General features: G+C 40.0%; 1 protein-coding gene across 1 annotated transcript in view; it reads left to right on the top strand.

Moving 5' to 3' along the window:
• The window catches only part of ROS1 (ROS proto-oncogene 1, receptor tyrosine kinase), a 245,980-nt gene that overhangs the window by 43,629 nt on the left and 180,248 nt on the right, over positions 1-22,103 (top strand). The window contains exons 7-13 of the mRNA XM_075200923.1: positions 90-206; positions 4,270-4,454; positions 7,567-7,664; positions 8,752-9,275; positions 10,684-10,893; positions 11,868-11,978; positions 16,719-16,900. Of these exons, the coding sequence (XP_075057024.1) occupies positions 90-206; positions 4,270-4,454; positions 7,567-7,664; positions 8,752-9,275; positions 10,684-10,893; positions 11,868-11,978; positions 16,719-16,900 (1,427 nt within the window). The remainder of the gene's footprint in view (positions 1-89; positions 207-4,269; positions 4,455-7,566; positions 7,665-8,751; positions 9,276-10,683; positions 10,894-11,867; positions 11,979-16,718; positions 16,901-22,103) is intronic.

Raw genomic sequence — 22,103 nt, 5'->3', positions numbered from 1 at the left:
CCTAATGCTCAGCTGAGTTAGACGACAGTACTGAAAAGACCAGTAACATTAACATCCACAATTTCTGATTCTGATCAAACTCTGTTTAGTTCCAGATAAGTCACCCTGGCTCTTTCTGTCAAACAATGGCACCCTTAAACAGAGGACTAACTTGAAGGATGTGGTGCATGAATCTCAGTGTCTTACAACACATAGCAAAATCCACAGTAAGTGTTTCCTATCTTCTCTGATAAGAAGAAATGTGTCTAAATTCCAAAAATAGTTCATGTACAAAGCAAGATATATAATAACGTCTGACATATTCACAAGCTGAAAGATGTATAAGTGTGTGACTTATTCTGTATAATGCATTTATGTTACCTCACTGTGCTTGCATTCTGTTTGGTGAGGCATTTTGTTCTGTTAGAATATGTTTCTTATCATGATACACAGGAAGATAAACGTCACTGTTTCTGAACAGCTACACATGACATAACACTAAGGGCCACTAAACATTTATTTTAAAAAAATGAATCTAAAATGTAAAAAAAAAATAAAAAAATGCTTAACTGTCTGTCCTTTTCTTGATCCATGGAAGGCTTCACACAAATATCTTCTTGGGGACGTTAAGGATCAGAGCAGTTACATTGCTTCCATCAGTGTGTCTACTTGACTGCCAAGTGCATTTCAATGTATCCACTCTACAGTCTTTGGAGACACCCCTGCACAGGCTTTCTGTACCAGCTTTTATTACTTGGTAGAATGTGTAAATAGGAGATACCAAGCCCTAATAAGTATAGGGACAAGACCCAATATCCAGCACCTCTGAGGTGGCAGAGAATTCAAGTCCTCATGTTGGGAGACAAAGGTTCTGCGCCCTCCCACAAAGCAAATAACGCCCCTGTAAATGTGCCTTATCTATGTTTTTATCTAATTTACATAATTAACACAATTAAATCTAGTTTTAAGTGTAAAAATAGATGCTCTTGTATGCCTAATTCACAAATTACAATTCAGGCACAGGTTAACCCCCCCACCAGCGCCACTTTATTTGTGCCAGCACCTCTCCCCCCTTTTAGTTCTCCATGGTCTTGACCTCCACTACATGGAAATAAATAAGTCCTAGTTGAGCCTATGGGTAGATGTTTGGTCTGTATGTAACCCCCTGTCACTGTGTGTAGTGTGATGTGCAAAGGGTACACAGTGCACCTCCTTCTCAAGCCCTGGCTAGCTGATGGGCATGGGTGTAAATGATCAGGGGGTCCCTGCACATGCAGGTGTTTCTTTGTAGTTAGTGGGACACAGGTAATGTCACTTTGGTGCAGTGTAATAGAAGTCACAATAATTTGGGCGCCAGACCATCTCTATAACAAACTCAACTCTTTATTTACACTCTTCCTCCAGCACGATAATCATAATGGTTGCAGCAATAAAGAAATATATGTACAGCTCCTTACTCTCTCCAGCACAGTTCTTAATGAGCAATACGAATATGGTTGCAAATATATCTCATTAGTCCTCCTGCACAGTTCTTAATGTTATCCAGATGTTATGTAACATAAATCATTGGTCTCTCTTACACTCCATACTCACTGCAGATACCCTTTCTGCAGGGGCACATGCATGGATGCTAATAGGCAGGCAGCCTCTCCTCCATGCAGCTCTGACACACTCTGTGTACCTCTCAACTGCAGCTCACCCCTCCTCTGCGGGGATGATGTCTCCTGTGCTCTGACACGTCACTCTGTGTACTCTCAGCCTCAGGATCTGACACTACAGCTACCAGGCCTCTTGTAGCAGCCCTCACTCCAGGGCCGCTTCCATGCGAAGTGTCCCCCTCTCTCTTGGGTTCTCTATAGTGGCATGGAGTTCTCCCCCTCATCCAGTGCACACATTCCTTGCCCTGGCTCAGTCACCATGCTCAGACTTCCAGGCAATGCTGGGGGAGCCTGGGAGCTTCCACCCCAGGTCCCCAGCTACAACTCTCCTCTTGTGTCTCCCTTCTCAGTTCCTATCCCCCCTTAATGACAGCCCCTCCTTCCTCTCACTTAGTCTCACAGGCTGGGCTGGGTTATCACCATGGTAACCAGTTTATGTAACTTTTCAGAAACTTCTATCTTACCCTCTAGGTGACCCCTCCTGTATTCACTGAGGTAAAGGTTTAACTAAAACACCACTAGGGGGGTGTTACATTCTCCCCCGATTAGCTGGGCACCCTAAACTACACCTAATGGGGCTGCCTAGCTAATCTCACTCACACCTAACTCACATATGACCACACACATGTAAACTTTTCTACATCACTATTGCATGAAAAATCACAGTGTAAAGTGAATACATACATAGCAATACAATGGCAGTATCAATATAAAACACATTTCACATTGCATACCCCACAACACCCCCAATGGATGTAAACATGTGAGTCACAGGTGTCCTGTTTTCTTTCAATGTACATTTAAATATGGCTTTATGCCAAAGCAATGTAGCACCTGCCCATGCCTGCCCATGTCTCCTCCCTCCTGGGTCAAAAAGAGACAGGTGGCTCTCGTGGGCCCCTCCCAACAAATACATCTCAGCAATATATGCAGGGGTGGCATTTGACCAGCGGGGTTGCCTTCCCCCCTTTCTCTCCAACGTGGACGATCTGCCTTTCTTTGCTCCCCCTAATCCTCCGGAAGGGCAATATACAGACGTCACTTGCACAGCCTGCCTCTCTTTGCTTCCCCAAATCCTCAGGAAAGGCAATATACAGACTGCATTATAATTACACCTCACACGTTGAACCTTTTCTTCTTTTGCTTCCCACTCAGCTGGGTTAAGTGGCACTACAAGTCTCAGCAACAAGCACACTGCTGCTCCATATACTGTCCCGGACAGAACTACTCAGCAAACAGCTTGCTTCACCTTCTCCTCATTACCCTTGGTCTCCTGGGCACCTAGAGACGGTCAGACATGGTGTCCCAAGGGTGTTACTCCGGCTGGGCACACTGCACTCAGTCCCTGTGTCCTGCAAGCACTTTCTCCATCTGTTGTGCTTGAGCCCCACGTTGGGCGCCATTATGTAACCCCCTGTCACTGTGTGTAGTGTGATGTGCAAAGGGTACACAGTGCACCTCCTTCTCAAGCCCTGGCTAGCTGATGGGCATGGGTGTAAATGATCAGGGGGTCCCTGCACATGCAGGTGTTTCTTTGTAGTTAGTGGGACACAGGTAATGTCACTTTGGTGCAGTGTAATAGAAGTCACAATAATTTGGGCGCCAGACCATCTCTATAACAAACTCAACTCTTTATTTACACTCTTCCTCCAGCACGATAATCATAATGGTTGCAGCAATAAAGAAATATATGTACAGCTCCTTACTCTCTCCAGCACAGTTCTTAATGAGCAATACGAATATGGTTGCAAATATATCTCATTAGTCCTCCTGCACAGTTCTTAATGTTATCCAGATGTTATGTAACATAAATCATTGGTCTCTCTTACACTCCATACTCACTGCAGATACCCTTTCTGCAGGGGCACATGCATGGATGCTAATAGGCAGGCAGCCTCTCCTCCATGCAGCTCTGACACACTCTGTGTACCTCTCAACTGCAGCTCACCCCTCCTCTGCGGGGATGATGTCTCCTGTGCTCTGACACGTCACTCTGTGTACTCTCAGCCTCAGGATCTGACACTACAGCTACCAGGCCTCTTGTAGCAGCCCTCACTCCAGGGCCTCTTCCATGCGAAGTGTCCCCCTCTCTCTTGGGTTCTCTATAGTGGCATGGAGTTCTCCCCCTCATCCAGTGCACACATTCCTTGCCCTGGCTCAGTCACCATGCTCAGACTTCCAGGCAATGCTGGGGGAGCCTGGGAGCTTCCACCCCAGGTCCCCAGCTACAACTCTCCTCTTGTGTCTCCCTTCTCAGTTCCTATCCCCCCTTAATGACAGCCCCTCCTTCCTCTCACTTAGTCTCACAGGCTGGGCTGGGTTATCACCATGGTAACCAGTTTATGTAACTTTTCAGAAACTTCTATCTTACCCTCTAGGTGACCCCTCCTGTATTCACTGAGGTAAAGGTTTAACTAAAACACCACTAGGGGGGTGTTACATGTATAAATAAAAAAATATGAATATACACATTAAGAGAAGATGTGAAAAGTAAGCAGAGAGCTGCCCATTAACTTTTGATATCATAATCAGGGTCTATGTGGCCTTTAGACAACACTGGGCTTGACCTTACATTGTGTGCAGAATGTCAGGGTGTTATATCTTTATTACTCAACATCTCTTTCCTCCCTAGGTGTCTCTCTTAACGTTTACACCCAAGCTGTCTATTTCTCAGCGGAAACTCATATCTGGGTGAAAGGAGCTTCTAACATAACAGACATGTCTGATCTTAACATATTTCACACTGATCACGGGACCATAACTTCCTTATGTATAGACTGGTTACATCATAAAATGTATTTTATCATGAACAATCAGGTAGGAATACTGTATTTTGTTTGCAGACTTAAGTTGGCTACACACATATTGATTTTGCCAGTCATTTCGGTTGCTTTTGACCAAAATGACCAATTACTTCATTGTGTGTGGCCCCATCCTTAATAACCAAATCCAAATTCCAAAACTAAAACCCAAACTTTAAATAAATCATGCTAACAGACAATGTATTATACCTGCCCTGAGACATTTAAATTATTTATTTTTTTGAAAAAAAATCACATATGTAATTTGATACATGAGGGAACTAGTATCTTAAATCTCCCACAGATAAAAGAAAGCAAATTAACTATACTGGGATAAGCACAAAAAACAGGTCAATTAAAATTGTATTTTCAGTTATACATGTTATATTACAGTGACTGCAAAAAGTCAATGTAGTAAGGTGTGTATATCAACAACAATTGAAAAAATACACACTATATATATATATATAACAAAAACAGACATAGATCCTCTGCACTCACCATGTACAAACTGGGGTGCAAGAGGGGGTTGCCCACATTTTACAGACAAGAAAACAGGGATACTCTGCACTCTCCAAACACATAATTAATGCTATACCAAGTACTGTTCTATATTAAAAACAGGGAATGTTAGTTCCACATATTGCAATATATGTTAAGCTCAGGGCCGCCGAGAGGGGGGGGAGCGGGTACATTTTACCCGGGCCTGGGCTTGCCAGGGGGCCCGGGCCAGGCCCTCGTGTGCTAATTTGTAATTTTTTTATTTTTTTATTTTTTTTCTATTTGTTGATTATTTTTTTTCGCGGGGAAGGGGGGGTCCGTCGTTGGTGGGGGGAGCTGGAAAGAAAAAAAAAAAGATTCATACTCACGTGATCGGCGCTGCGTCCCTCCTTCCTCTCTTCTCCATTCACACTGACTGCCAGGCGTGATGTCATCAAGTCACGCCCGGCAGTCAGTGAGGAGCGCCAGACAAGACTAGAAGAAAGAAGAGAAGACAGAAGAAAGAAGAGAAGAGAAGAAAAGAAAGGAGGTAAGTAAAGAAGCGGAGAGGCAAGGGGAGGGAAACAGAAAGGGACAGTGCTATAACGAAGAGGAAGTAAAAAAAACAGGGGAGAGGGACAGAGAGTAAAAAAAAAAAAAAAAAAGGGGGAGAGAAACACTAAAAAAAAAAGGGGAGAGAAGCACTAAAAAAAAGGGGAGAGAAACACTAAAAAAAAAGAGGAGAGAAACACTAAAAAAAAAAGGGGAGAGAAACACTTAAAAAAAAGGGGAGAGAAACACTAAAAAAAAGGGGAGAGAAACACTAAAAAAAAAGGGGAGAGAAACACAAAAAAAAAAAAAAGGGGAGAGGAGCACTAATTAATGGGGGCTATTTTGTTTGTACGGTGATGGTGTGGCAATTTAATAGTGGGGACTATTAATTTAAAATGGGGTGGTTTGGGGGCTATTGAATACGGGGGTGAGTTTAGGGAGAATGAGGTCTATTTATTAAATGTGACTATGAGTTATTTAATGGCAGTAATAAATAAACCTATTCCCTTCCTGCAAACAGGTATTGCTGTTTGCAGGAAGGGAATAGGTTTATTTATTAAATGTGAATACTATTATTTTAATGTTGCGGCTGGAGGAAGGCTTAATTATTAATCGTGGGTGCTATTGATTTAACGCAGGGGCTGGCTGTAATTTTCTAAATGTAGCCATTTTTTTTTCCAAATAGGTCCTTCAACATTCCAGGATCCGGACAAGCCGCAACTAAAGAAGGCAGCAGTCACAGGTGGTGAAAGTGAGAAGAACAGGTAGGAGAGAGCAGCAGAGTGTGTGAAATGTTGTGATTCTAGTAAGGACAATGTAAATTTTTGGTGAGTGTTGTGTAGCAGCCATGGGACACCTGGGACTCACCTGACTCAAGTTGGAATTAATAAATGTAGAAAATGGGGTGCAAGAGTTATGGGACTTACATTATATAAACAAAAACAGACATAGATCCTCTGTACTCACCATGTACAAACTGGGGTGCAAGAGGGAGTTGCCCACATTTTATGGACAAGAAAACAGGGATACTCTGCACTCTCCAAACACATAATTAATGCTATACCAAGTACTGTTCTATATTAAAAACAGGGAATGTTAGTTCCACATATTGCAATATATGTTAAGCTGACCAACTGATGCCAAAGTCTTCCTATTCTGGCCAGTCCTAACATGATCAAATGTTATGCTATTTTATCTGGGCTTAAGGCTTACCTGCACACAGCTTTTAAAGGCAAGGCTTTCCCAAGCACTAGCAGACATGGGACACCTGGGAGAGTGCAGAGTATCCCTGTTTTCTTGTCTATATATATATATATATATATATATATATATATACAAGTTAACCCGTGCATGATACTCATGCATTCTAGTCAAATCAAGCTACTTAAGGTCTTAAAAAGGTTCTTGTCATGCATTTGGGCCTAGCCCAGGCCTCCTCAGGTAAAGAGCGTTACTTCCCGACGCAAGCGCCCTTTTTAATGTGTGTTCATGAGGTAAAATTACCTCACGAAAATGAGTTTGAGCCCTTAACTCGTAAATGTAGCCTTTACTACCCCTCCCCCGGGAGGAAGGGGGGATGATGGAAGTTAACTGACCTCACTATTCTAATTTTTTTGTCAAATAATGTCAGTATACCAAATTTCAGGTCAATTAGATGAGTCCTTTCTGAGAAAATAGTTTTTTCCACACACACACACACACACTAACACACGCCGCTAGGCTTTTACTTTTATATATTAGATAATGCTAAGAATTTAGTAGGTCAGTGTATAACTCCGCCCAGCAGGTGGCACTGCAGCTTGTTGTTTTTTTCCCACACACAGACTAACACACGCCGCTAGGCTTTTATATTATAGATATTAGATAATGCTAAGAATTTAGTAGGTCAGTGTATAACTCCGCCCAGCAGGTGGCGCTGCAGCTTGTTTTTTTTTCCACACACAGACTAACACACCCCGCTAGGCTTTTATATTATAGATATATATATATATATATATATATATATATTTATTTATATTATAATAGGCCTAATAGAAAAATAATGTGATTGTTGGTATGTGATTAGTTAATATACATGTTTCTGCTCTCACTTTTAGGTATATGTGTGTGATTTACTAAACTGCACAGCTACTGTTAATATCCCTTTACAAGATGATTTTAAGCCCAAGAAGATTTTGGTCGATCCCTATAATGGGTAAGTTGGGTTTTTCCAAAGTGTATGTGTTTAATCTTCATATTTTCATTACATCTTTAGGTAAGCAGTGTTACTAAAACACATATATTGCTACAAGCAGTGTACTCTGAGTTGTAGTTGAGCTGTAAGTCCTTCCTCTATTTACAATACTCTTGATGCTACACTTTTATTTCTTCTGGAGTCATGGCCCAGGTAGTTCACATGGAGACTTCCACCTAAATAAAGTACTCTGACAATGAGACATCCAGGCTAGCTTAGTTTGGGCATCACATAAGGGCCAATGTTACATAAATAGCACAGACTCACAATTAAAAATTTCTTTAGAAAAAAGTTTACTTAACCAGTGTTGATAATATTAATGCTTTGGTCAATCTTACACCGATATCCATCGGTGGTTGTTAGACACAACAAAGCTGAATTATGTGCAAAGTTCGTCAGGTGCCAGAATCACAGTATCTCTTTTTGATTCTACACTAGAGCTTCCAGGATTGAGTGCTGGAATAAACTTTTTTCTGAACTAGACGAACCACAGAAGCAAGGTTGTAGGCTTGTTTCTTCCTGGCATATATCCTTGACCCTATACATATACATCTTGTCCTTTGGTGCTGGTTACTTTTCTATTTTACAATTAAATATTTGTGCCACTAGGCGTGGATAAGTGGTTTGTATTAGAAACTATCTATATATCGGTCAGTCAGGTCTATTTCCAAAGTTATATTACAGATTTCAGTGTGCCGTCCCTATTTAGTGAGAGTTTAGTGTTTATGACATAACATTGTGACAATGCCACTATTCACCATTTAGTAAGAGGACAACTTGTGATCAACATTTATACATAATTTTGAGATTATCTGAGTGATTCCATTCAGCTGAGGGTTCATATTGCAGTTGTGTAATATTATTGATGGGTTACCATTCACTGGTGTGACCTTCCATTGTCAATTACCACACTTATTGAAACCTTGAAACAGCTCTTCCCAAACCATCTTTATTAGTGGAAGTTTAATAATGATTTGATGTCTGCTGTTTACTTTAGCTCAGTAATATTCTTCAATTAATCCTGTATTGTTTGTGTTTATTTTCCTAGATATTTATTTTTTCTTCTGGATGATGGTATTCACAGAATGATTCTACCTGAGCCTTCTATCCATAGCAATGTAACAGAACATATTGTAATGAAAACTGTTATTCAGGATTTCATTGTCAGTTCTCAGTCCAGGAGAATTGTTTATGCACGGAGCAGTCGTCCAGGGTTTTTCGAAATCGTGTCTGTTTTTATGGATGGATCTAATGATCAGTTATTAAGACAAATAAATGATGAATCAATTAAGGAAATTAGAAGTTTTCTTTATTTCAGTGACTCTTTAATGTTCACAGATGGAAATGTAGTGCTGTATGAAGACTTTTTTATGAACCAATACTGGTACAATGAATACTTAGTAACCTGTGACTTAGCAGTTCCACCATCATCAGACTATAATAACATCATTTTGTATGCAGAATCTACCCAGCCAATCCCCTTACCAAGTTCCCCTGAACATGTTATGGCAGTGTTTGGAACAGAATCTGCTACGATCATTTGGAAACCTCCAAAGTTAAATATTGGAGCTAGTAAGTTTTGCTTAAGTTTACTGAACAATATTATGTAGTTCAAGTCTTAACAGACTCATTGACTAGAAACTGTATGATATCTGCTTTTTCATACCTGAGTTTTTGTAACGAACAAAAGAATAGTTTAATAGTGGCATTTAATTATGAGGCAACCTTTACAACCCCATTCAAATGCTTTTTATTAATTAGTATTACAGCAGTAAAGTAAATATTGGTACAACCCTTCAGTTTGAATGATGCCCAATATAAACGATAAAGCACTGTGGTCTAGTCGGGGGGGTTTCCTGGCAGGACACCTAAGAACAAATTCTGTCAGAGGAACATAAGACGTTCTGGGTACATATATGGATTGAGGCAAATATTTCACTGTACAGTTTTTGATACTTTCGCTCATCTCTAGTTGGTGGTTACTCCAGAAACTGCAGTAGACAGTAAAACATCAAAGTCCCGCGTACTACAGCTTTAAAAAGCTTCATTCATTTAAACTCACCATTTTTATGCTTGGCTTAGATTCATCTATGTTTCAAAGAGCGGGGGGGGACATTGAAATTTATATTTTACATATAAACATCACTTTTCTGTATGTAAACCTTCTTCTTTCACATGTGTAATAATTGTGCCTAGAAATTAGCTTTTCCATAGAAGTACAACTGGAAGGTACAAAATGCTTCCCATTATAATTAGAGGAATGAGACCCAATCTCTGGGACCTCAGAGGTGATGGAGAATGAAGGTCCTTTTGTAGAAACCCTCCAACAAGAAAGAGACACACATTTAAATGTGCTCTTTTCTCATCTATATCTCATTTCAATTTTCCCCTCACACAAAATGAAATCTAATTATTGCACTTTACTGTAAAACTAGGCATGCTTATTTTCCGTATGTGCTTTTAGCAAGGAATGATCTTGATCCACCCATCTCCTCCCATTGGCCGGTGCACACCATGGCACCCCACTGGATGCCACCAATTTGCCCTGCAAATCCATGCACATCCTCATAACAGTTAATGGTAGTAAGTTGAAGTTTTCACAGATTTATTGTTTCGAAAATGCACATTTTCTAGAACATCTGCCAACCCACAGAACTAGGTGCAGATTTACTTTACAGTAGTGTTTCCAAAGACAGTGATGTGAGCATTGGTTCGCAGATTTTACTGTTGATAAATTATCCTTAACATGTACATGTACCTTTTTAAAACCCCATTAATTATATTTGTTAAAAAGTAGTAAAACAAATCTGCACATGATGCTCTCCATTTATATTACATTATACAATCATGGATGATCAAATAAACATTTCTAGAAATCATTTCAATCCACTTTGATTTTCTTTGCGTAATCCAATATGGATGAATATAAGACTGCATAAGAAGTGTTATAGTTAAAACGTATTGTGTTCTCTATTTAAAGGTCCTGCTTCTTGGCAAAAGTGGATGTATAGTGTTTCCATATCATCAGCACAGTATGGAATACAACAACTTTTTTCCAATATCAGTTCTACGGAAATAACAGTGACTCGTTTAAACTTAACTACCACATATGAAATAACTGTTCAGTCGTCATCACCTGCTGGGGTTAGCCAGTGGACAGATCCTGTGAGAGGAACCACTCAACATCCAGGTGATTTGTTATTTTGTTCTCTGGATACATAAACATACCACAATGCTAGTCCAGTAATATATGCCACAAACTAAGAGCTACTGGAGACCATTGATTAATGGGTGAAAATGTAGAAGAACAACACAAAAGCCATCACTTCCGGACTAGTGAACTAGTTATTGTAACAAGTTTTACCAAAAATAAATTTTTTTACTGATTAAAAAGAATCCCCAGCACTAACAAATATAAAATTACTTTACAGGAAAGTGTAGGCAATGCCCCTGTTATATATGTTTTTCAATATTTTCTTTATATGGTGTTGATGTGTTTACTTTAAAATATTCAATTATCATCTGAGTAATATTAGCATATTTCTTACACTGATATGATTTACTATTAACAATTAAATCAGATCGTTTTAATGTTGATCCAGTTAGTTACCATTATATTTCTCCTCTGATTCTGAAATCCATATATTATTGAAAGTTTAGATGTTTCACTGTGACGTTTTTACTGAAAGCTAAGCAATTATGGTCTGGCATTGGGTAGGCTTCTGTTTGTAATTTAAGGGCTAGATTTACTAAACTGTGGGTTTGAAAAAGTGGCAATGTTGCCTAGCAACCAATCAGATTCTAGTTGTCATTTATTTAGTGCATTCTACAAAATAACAGCTAGAATCTGATTGGTTGCCATAGGCTACATCTCCACTTTTTCAAACAAACAGTTTAGTAAATATACCCCTCAGTACTGGCAAGGTATTCTCTATTCTCTAAGCCATAATTAATGTTATATTTGTTAGTCCGGAGGACTTTTAGAATGAGCCAAATTATACAATGAGCTATATCATAGAGAGCCTCATTTAAAGTGCAGGTTACATTTGACATGTAGCTTGAAAATAAATTAAGAAATCTTTTTTTAAAAATGTTTAAATAATAGTATCCATGTATCAGGATTATCCATGCAGTCTAATCTAATAGTCTAAGCTTTAATTGCAGCTGAAGAGGAACCTTATTTACTAGCAGTGGGCTCTAAAGGATTATGGAGACAACCTTTGGACAAGTTTGGTCATGGAAAACTGGTCTATGATAAACTCAGATCTGTATCAGGTAAACACTTTTCTTTAATTTGAGTTTCAATCAGTTTCAATACAAAATATTGTGCCCTGTACCCATAGTCATAGGTCCCTTTTAAGGTAAATAATCTGACTATTTTGTGTAATTTTTTTTGTAATTTCATAACTTGCCCCCCCCCCCCCCAACAATTAACAACTCAATAAGATATAGAATTTATACATTGATATGGTTAATAACCTATATGAAGACAGTATTCAATGAACCTATCCCAGCTAATTTGTGATAATTCAGCTACCTCTACCATTAAAAACTGAAAAGCCATCGAGATTGAAAAAGAAAAGCAAACGTACTAACAGCTGCAGTTCTAACAATAAATCACTATAATAGAGTAGTGCAGGGTTTCCCAAACCCAGTCCTCAGGGCTCCCTAACAGTGCAGGTTTTCCATATCTCCTTGCTGGAGCACAGGTGTATTCATTACTGACTGACACATTGTAACAGATCCACAGGTGGTCCTAATTATGTCACATGTGATCCTGAAAACCTGCACTGTTGGGGAGCCCTGAGGACTGGGTTTGGGAAACCCTGGAGTAGTGTAATTAGTGGCTACTGGGCCCAATTGCAAAGCTTAACTATAAACAAATAAAAAAAAATATTACAGCGCTGTAACTGGTTAAAATATAACCGTGCCAAACATGATGCTGAAAAGGTATATTAAATATAATTTATTTATAATATAAACAGTATCACATCTAAATTGATGAAAAAGTATCTTAAAAATGCACATATAACACACATCTAAAAAATGACTGACTGTGAGCTAAAAATAATAAAAACAAACACAATTGCAATGCTTGCAGGACCCCTCACTTCATCATAAATGCTGAGCACTGAGTTCATGAAACATAAGCACCACCACATTCGATAAATGCTGCTAACAGTGGAAATAACGGTAGAAATTGTAGTTTAGTGCCTCCAAATGCACAATAGTGTGCTTACAATAATGGGAATAATGGTTATTGGGACATGAGAAACAGGAGAAATATGGTATTTTAGCCAGAACTGTTAACACAAATGTACTAGTGTACAGGAATTTGGGGCTTAGGTAAGGGGAGGAAACATGACTAATATCCTTGTATTTGCAACACCCTCTCTGGCATTGTTATTGACACCTCTCAATGACTGTACGGAATTTGCCTATGTCATCATCATTATGGATCCAGTAGAAAAACACCAATTAGCAACAGAAGCCTTGATATGAGCTGACTACAGCAGTGTGGTAAGATAGGAACCAGGACCGGAGTAGAAGAGGTTTTGGGATCTCCGGCAATTTGGGGAACACGTCCATAACTTACTGTCACAAGGGTCAAAGTGCATTGTGACAGAGAGAATATGAGTGAAATGGTGACACCAGACAGAATAGACAGCAGGAATCAGTTAGAGAAAGGTAAAGTGTAGAGTGACAGAGTGCAATGGGACAGATATGATGGAGAAATTACCACAGAATATAACTGTATAATACAGAGGAGAGCTCAGTGAGTGGGTGGCATGCTGAATTACCTTAGATTGTAGATGTGTGACAGATAGGAGAGTTCAGTCAAGGGGTAATATGTCTAATATAATAAGCAAATGAGTACCAGCACCTGTGGGGATTAGTCCCCAGTAAAGTAACCCAGGGGCTGAAGCTACACAGGAGAGAACGTGTAAGGGTCTAAGTCCGCGGTTCCCAAAGTCTGTCACAGGGGTTTCGCGTGAGAGAGAAGGATACTGGATCCCGGCGCCGTGCGGATTGGTAAGTTTATGTGTTGTTTGTTTTTTCTATGGCTGGCGCGGGGCAGAGTGAAAGGGAGCGTGAGAGAGGGCAGAGGAGGGGGACATTGTGACAGAGGAGGAGGACAGCGTGAGAGAGGGCAGAGGAGGGGGACATTGTGACATTGGAGGGGGACAGCGTGAGAGAGGGCAGAAGAGGGGGACATCGTGACAGAGGAGGGGGACAGCGTGAGAGAGGGCAGAGGAGGGGGACATCGTGACAGAAGAGGGGGACAGCGTGAGAGAGGGCAGAGGAGGGGGACATAGTGACAGAGGGCAGAGGAGGGGGACAGCGTGACAGGGGGCAGCGTGAGAGAGGGCAGAGGAGGGGGACATCGTGAGAGAGGGCAGAGGAGGGGGACAGCGTGACAGAAGAGGGGGACAGCGTGAGAGAGGGCAGAAGAGGGGGACATTGTGACAGAGGAGGGGGACAGAGTGAGAGAGGGCAGTGGAGGGGGACATCGTGACAGAAGAGGGGGACATAGTGACAGAGGGCAGAGGAGGGGGACATAGTGACAGAGGGCAGAGGAGGGGGACAGCGTGACAGGGGGCAGCGTGGCAGAGGGGACAGCGTGAGAGAGGGCAGAGGGGGCAGCGTGGCAGAGGGGGCAGTGTGAGAGGGGGCAGTGTGAGAGGGGGGCAGCGTGTCTGGATGCAGAGGGGGCATTTTTGCATACAACTAAATAAGTATTTCTGTCCTGACCTAAATGCTTATTACATTTTTTTGACCCAACTACTTCTAAAACAGGACTGCTCAGTAATTATTTTGGAGGGGTGCCTTGAATAAATTATGGAGACTCTTAGGGTGCCGCGAGCTGCAAAAGTTTGGGAACCACTGGTCTAAGTAAATGAGTGAAGTCACCTCCGCAAAGGAGGGGTGAGTTGCATCTGAGAGCAATACATAGGGAGTGTTTGCCAGAGATCAAGTGTAAGATATTACCCATCCAAAAGAGGGGTGAGTGAACACTGCTGAAAGAGATGAATTTGAGCTAAAATGATAATTTTAGGTGTGACTATCCAATTAACATTAACTCTCTTGAGAACTGTACAGGAGGAACTAGCAGTATATTCTCTCAATGTAACCGTAAATATACGTGTGGTAGGAGAAATAGAGCTGTATATATTTGATTTATTATTGCAAATGTTTAAGAATGTTCTGGATTGACCTAGGAGGGTAAAAAAAGGTTTCTATTTTTCAATATAGAGAGAGATTGGGGCCCAAGTTACTGCAACAACTATTGCACTGTTCCCCCATCTAACAAAACCACTGTTCACCTTCTAGAGACATTGTCCTAACACCTACATGAGCAGAGAGCCCTCTGGTCACTTATGCCCACACGTAAGAACTAGCCAGAGCAGAGAAAAGTACAAGCAAGCAGATACATTGCTTATATATACATCTCCTTAAAACAGGCATGTCAAACTCAAGACCCCAATTGGGCCAAATAATCAAAGTCTAACATTGTGTGGGCCCCAAGAAAAAGAAAAGTCCTTAATACAATTTTGTAAGATATATTATTAAGAGAAAACACACACACACACACACACACACACACACACACACACACACACACACACACTGTACCCTCCATGCTGCTTTTGCTCCCCATTCTCTTACCTTTCTATTGCCTTCTTTATTCTCTTCTTTTTTATTTTCTTCACTGCAAATTCAGTGTGAAGGGAGGAGGGGAAGAGGGCACTGGACACCGCAGCATCAGATATCTGGCGCAACGGCGTCAGATAAGTATGTGTTTATTCCATTTTTTTTTTAAAAAATAAAAAATTCCTGGGCCGTGGCGGGGCCGCAAAAACTATGTGTTTGGGCCGCAAGTTTGACACCCCTGCCCGAAACCCACACACGGTGACAGGGGGTTACATATAAAATTGTTATATCACACCCTAACAACAGTAAACCGATGCGGAGAAGTGATACATAAATAAAAATATTATTTTTATATATATGTCTACAAGTGCGTAAATACCACTCAGTGTTCGTCATAGGCTATAGCAAAATAAGCTGTGCTTTCCAATAGTAAATAATGCATTATTAATTTGGGGTGAATATTATTTCAAAAGTTTTAGGAAAGTTATCATAGTGTTAAAAACATGGATAATGTGCAAGAGTAACACCAGTCAAAACATTGAGCCAATCGTAATTTTAATGCAGAGGCATATAATCTGCCATAACATTGGGGATTATAGTTTAGTCAGAAAATAAGAGAGATCAGTGTATTAGCAAAGCTTGGTATGGTAGGATATTTGAGAACTTTATTCTTTGTAAACACAAGGGCTATAAAACAGTGAAAGGCATTAATAAGTAATCTTATTTTACAAGCATGTCATGTTAAAAATAGTTTCCACATCATACTTGCCAACTTTTGAGATCTCCTCACTGGATCCAGGAGAGGGCCTGCTCTCCTGGATCAGGAGGGACCTGGGGAGTCTCCGGACATTCTGGGACAGTAGACAAGTATGTTCCACATTAAACGTTCAAATAGGTTGTCAAACATTCATTCATAAACATTCATCAACTAATGGATATGCTGCAAAGAAGTACATCCTAGCTTGGTAAGCGACTTGTCCTATTTAGATATATTTTTATATATATTTTTGTTAATTATATGATTGATGTGAAGTTTGCTATAAATAAAATATATTTTTCATGCAGTTTTGCTTTCTGTTTTTGTGGACACATTTACGAAAACTGTTCTACAGATAACTGTGTAAAAAATGAGGTGTTGTCTGTATCAACCTTTCAGATAAACTGCAGATAAACCCCAAATATACCTTAAGTCCTAACTACTTATACTAAAATAAAGACACAACGCCAGAGTTTGAAAATTGTGAGTCGCCACAAGTTTCTGAAATAACATCACTCAGGCCTAGATTATTTCATCATCAAAATGTATGATGTGTTCAAGGTAGGAAAGCAGCTATATTCTACTTAATATGTTTTTGTTTGCAGATCTAGATTGGTACAATGGCACCCTCTACTGGAGCAATGAAACTGGCCATGTGCATATGTGGAATATACAGGACACAGCTGAATTTTCAGCTCTGAACATACCTGAAATAAGAAGAGCAGGCCCATTGTCATTTGATTGGATTGGACATTATATTTACTGGTCTGACAAAGTGAATGCTAAGGTATGAGAAGAAATGCTATAGGTTCTCTACACTACATTAGCATAATTCAAGCCTTACATGCCATCAACATATATTATCCTCCAATCATAAATGATGCACTAATGATTTACAACTAAAGGAAAATAATGAGATTAAATCTTAAATATATATTTTTACTAACCTATAAAATGTGAATGCAACCAGAACATTGCAGATTTTTTGCTATGACAAGTTGGCTTTGCCCAGTCTCATTTTTCCATTTTATGGTAACTAAAAGGCTTAAGGATGGGCACAGTAGTGGATGAAAGCATCCATGTTGTCAGTTATAAATTGCTAAATTCTGAGGTTGCTGCCATAGTGATTATTTAATACATAATATTTCTATATAGACCTGCAAGCCAAATTATTTCAGGTGTTTAATGTTGCAATGTGCATTGGCTCTGCAATGGCAGCATGCCCGGGTTTAATTATGTATTTGCTATGTCCATTCATGGTCTTTGTAACTGTATAAAAGAATTAAATAGAATTAGCTGGAACTTGGATTTTTGTTCTGCTTGCAAACATGAAATAAGTGAGAAATACGATTAAATTATACATGTAAAAAGAATTACAATCATAGCAGAGTTATGAAACAAGTGGCAAATAGGTGCTCTTGCAATTTTGCTACTGCACACGATGGCTTATGCGGCCAAAAATCCAGACAGATACTACAGCTAATAGGTGCCCTCACTAAAAAAACCTCTCCAAGCAAACCTCTTACTGTTGTTTAGTAAGTGCTGATGGTACAGTTTACACGTAGGTCTACCTTGTGCCGCCACAACAGCTCTGGCAAGTCAAGGCATTGACTCCACAAGATCTTTGGAGGTGTCCTGTGGTATCTGCCACCAAGACGGTAGCAGCAGATCATTTAAGTCTTGTAAGTTGCAAGATGAGGCCTCCATGGCTCGTACTTATTTTTCCAGCACATCCAACAGACGCTCGAGCGGACTGAGATCTGGGGAATTTTGAGGCCAAGTCAACACCTTGAACTCTTTGTCATGTTCCTCAAACCATTCCTGAACAATTTTTACAGTATGGAAGGGCACATTATTCTGATGAAAAAGGCCACTGTCATCAAGGAATACTTTTGCCATGAAGGGGTGTACTTGGTCTGCAACACTGTTTATGTAGGTGGTATGTATGAAAGTATCATTCACATGAATGCCAGGACCCAAGGTTTCCCAGCAGAACATTGCCCAGAGCATCACACTGCTTCCCTTGGCTTGCCTTCTTCAAGTAATGCACCCTGGTGCCATCTCTTCCCCAGGTAAACAACGCACTTTCACACGGATGTTCACATGATGTAAAAGAAAATGTCATTCACCAGCCCAGGCCACCTTCTTCCATTGCTCCATGGTCCAGTTCTGGCTCTCACGTGCCCATTGTAGGGGCTTTTGGTGGTGGATAGAGGTCAGCATGCGCACTCTGACCAGTCTGCGGCTATGCAGACCCATATGCAGTAAGCTGTGATGCAATGTGTGTTCTGACACCTTTCTATCATAGACAGCATTAACTTTATCAGTGATTTGTGCTACAATAGCTCTTCTGTGGGATTGGACCAGATATGCTAGCCTTCGTTCGCCACATGCATCAATGAGCCTTGGGTGCCCATGACCCTGTCGCTGGTTCACGGTTGTCCTTGCTTGGATCACTTTTGGTAGGGACTAACCATTGGATACCATGAACGTCCAACAAGATCTTCTGTCTTGGAGATGCTCTGACCCAGTCATCTAGCTATTTTAGCCCTTGTCAAGGTTACACACATTAACATACTATCTTTTGTCTATTTGTTAAATTACATTGCTTAAATTAAGGGTGTGTTTGGATCATTTTATTAAATATGTAATTTGTCAGTAGCTCTACAGTTATCTTCACTTCTGCAGGATGACAAATATCGGAATGGAAAATATAGTTAAAGTATAGTTACAAGGTTATCGTCTAAAAACAGCTTTGCAGTCGTGCTGAATATTGTGACCTTCATACACTATATTGACATGTGTCAGGCTTCAGTGACGCACTTCAGTGCATAGGAGAAAACAGTCATGATACACACAATATTAAACAGGGGGTTCACATCAGTGCTGATTTATTATCCTCCATATGAAAAAAATGCATAACATTTTAGTGGGCTACACTGCCCCTTTAGTCAGACGGTCATGTCCATATGCAATACAGAGCCTCGTTAAATTGTGACTATAGTACATAAGTGTACAATTTACCCTTATTTTTTAATTTGTTATCAGTTATATGACAGGTATTTTGTATTTTACATACATTTGTGAAGTGAGTACAGCTGGTCTAATTAATCACATATGTTGTAGTCACTGTTTAATCAGACTCTGTATTACATATGAATATAAGTTCCTAATAAAGGGGGCAGTGTACCCCCTGAAACCTTATCATTTTTGTTATTTGGAGGATAATGAAGCAGCTCTGGATTGAGACCTGTCTGATATGTTTGTGATCATTCTGTCTGTTTTTCATTAGACTGATTCAAGACTCCGATGTGGACCTTGGCAGTGTGGCACCACTGAGTAAGAGGAGCGAAGTATTCCCAGTATGAGCGCTAGGGGTTATTATCATTGGACTCTGTAATGCATTTAGTTTATTACTGCGATATTCATCATATTTATGTAATCAGAAGATAAGGATGTTAGAGTGAAAGCTAATGTTTGAAAGAATCAGAAAACTCCTTATGTGCATGTCTACTGCAGTGTAAACACTTTGCCCAGTCTTTATTGAGGTCTGGTATTTTTTACATGTTTCAAGGAGAAATGTCGTTTTATTTTTGGAAAATACATTATATGTATTATGAATCCTGGCAATGTTCAATAAGTCATTTATTCTATTTCCGAAATGTTTTACTTCTCTAGCTCTTCAAAAAGCTGCTTCACTTATTGTCCGATTTGTCTCTGAACAGGAATTCAATTAGATACACTATACTATAGATTTTAATTGTTTAATAAAAACTATAGTTAATTTGAGCAACACTGCAAGATGGGCTGTAGTTTATGGATGCTTACACTAGATAATTCAATAGCAACCTTGTTTTTAGTTTGTTATCAATATATATCTGCAGCTGAACAATAGATACTTCCTGCTTCAGCTTCTCCCACATAAATTACCAGATTGCAGTAGATGAAGTTTGCTCTGACAACTCCAAAAAAGGCAATATAAAAATTGCAATTATTCCACTTATTTTGCATATTCAAAATTGGATTTTATTGTTCCATAGTCATATACTTATATATGACATCATGTAAAGCAAGTTATTATAAGGCAAGGGCTTTTAGTTGGGTTATGGTCCTAGTTGCATCAGATGCACAGCTTTAAATGTTCCCTAGAGTGAGTCTTGTGTATGTAACTCAAGAGTCCTGCATACACAACTGACAATATTCCTGAAACGCTGCAAGTATGCAGACATGGTCAACGCGGTCAGTTTTTGGTCAAACCACCCACAAAAATGTGGAGGAAATATGATCTAAGTGACTTTGTGTCAGGATCTGCCTTCACCTTTTCTGCAGCATTGCATCTGCATGCTGCTTTGTATAGACAGCTCCTGCCTCCAGGACTATATTGGACTGTACATTGTATGTATTATCTGGCAGTACCTCTAATTCACTAATTATCTCCTGCACCTGGTGGTTCCCATTTATACCTGCCTCTCGCTATTATTTGTGCTGGTCATTGTTGTTTGGTTGCTGTTCCTTATTGTTGTGTTCTCCTCCTTCTCTTGTGGTCTGGGACTTTTACATGTTGCTGCTGACATCTCTGCACTGGATATCTCTCTACTCAGCCATTCTACCTGCATCAGCTGTATTCCTTTGCTACCAGTTTTCAGCATTACTCAGAAATCTCTGTTCAGTATCTACTATAGTCGATATAGACAGATAGGGTGGGTTGCGCTACCTCTAGATATGTGAAGCAGCCAATAGACGAACCTGAAAATGTGTAGGAGGGAATCCCTACCCTCCCAAGGGGAAACAGGGTTTAAATTGAATAAATAACAGGTTCTGGGCGCTGATCAGTGTGAGATATATGGCAGGATGGATAAGTGAATTAGGATATAATAGATGTTTATTGTAACATGGTTTACATGAAACACATTCCGGCCGGAAAAAATATTGTGCATGCAATGCACTACATAGTGTAATAAAAGCACATGGTAACACAAATGTATCACAAAAATTATATAAATTGAATAAAATATTGATATATATCACAAAAAGGAGGTCACAAAAATGGTTGTATATTTGTGTGTATACAGGAGCTCAAAAGTAACGGATAACAGTGGAAAAACAAATGAAGGTAAAATCACGGAAAAAAGACAGTCCTGGCTTAACATAAAGCCCGCTATGTAGGCAATGAGCCCTTGTGGATATAGCGTTAATGATTGAGAATGTTGTCCAAAGAACCAATGTGTATCCAAAGGGTTAAACAAAAAGTCCAGGGTGACTTACATATTTTCGTTCGACAGAGAAGGTTTGTTCGCGGGGCGAGGATTCCTCCTAGGATGCGGCAGCGTCTCTTGTCCCTCGGTTGTGGATTTGAGAGAATCGCAGGCACGCAGCCTGTGTATACAACGGAGGTGGCGTGTGTAACGTATGCACGCTCTCTTTAATTCGCGCCCAACAAAAACCTGATAAGATGATTCAGATGAATGAAAATCTAGCATGCTAGATGATCCTTAGCTGGAAGAGTTATGTCGCTATGTATCCAACGCGTTTCGCTCGTGGCTAGAATGCCGGTGAGCTTCCTCAGGGATGGTGTGTCAGTGCTGGTCTTCCTCCCAGTATGTTTATATATAGTCCGGATGTTTGCAATTAGGCATCAGTAGTTTCACATGATTGCCAGGGGCTCAGCTGGAGACAATGAAGCGAGTATGTCAAAGGGATGCTTCTATATACAGATGAATACTCGCAGTTCATGAGTGACATTATAGTATAGATCTGTGTCCGTGGTGGGTATTCCAACAAACAGACAGAACAATCTCACAAATAAATAAATTGAAACAATCAATTGAGTAAATTGAATAAATTGAATCTCTGGATAGTTGTAGAGTACCAGTAATAAAACATGGTTAGGTCTGTTCATGAGCACAATTCCGTATATCCCAATATGAACAGTTGATTCATGAGTCTCTTTAGTCGGTAGGATCAGTGAGTAAGTCTCTGAGTAAATATAA

This window comes from Mixophyes fleayi, chromosome 3 (assembly GCF_038048845.1).
Source record: "Mixophyes fleayi isolate aMixFle1 chromosome 3, aMixFle1.hap1, whole genome shotgun sequence".
Taxonomy (NCBI): domain Eukaryota; kingdom Metazoa; phylum Chordata; class Amphibia; order Anura; family Limnodynastidae; genus Mixophyes; species Mixophyes fleayi.
This window is presented reverse-complemented; position numbering and strand designations above follow the sequence as displayed.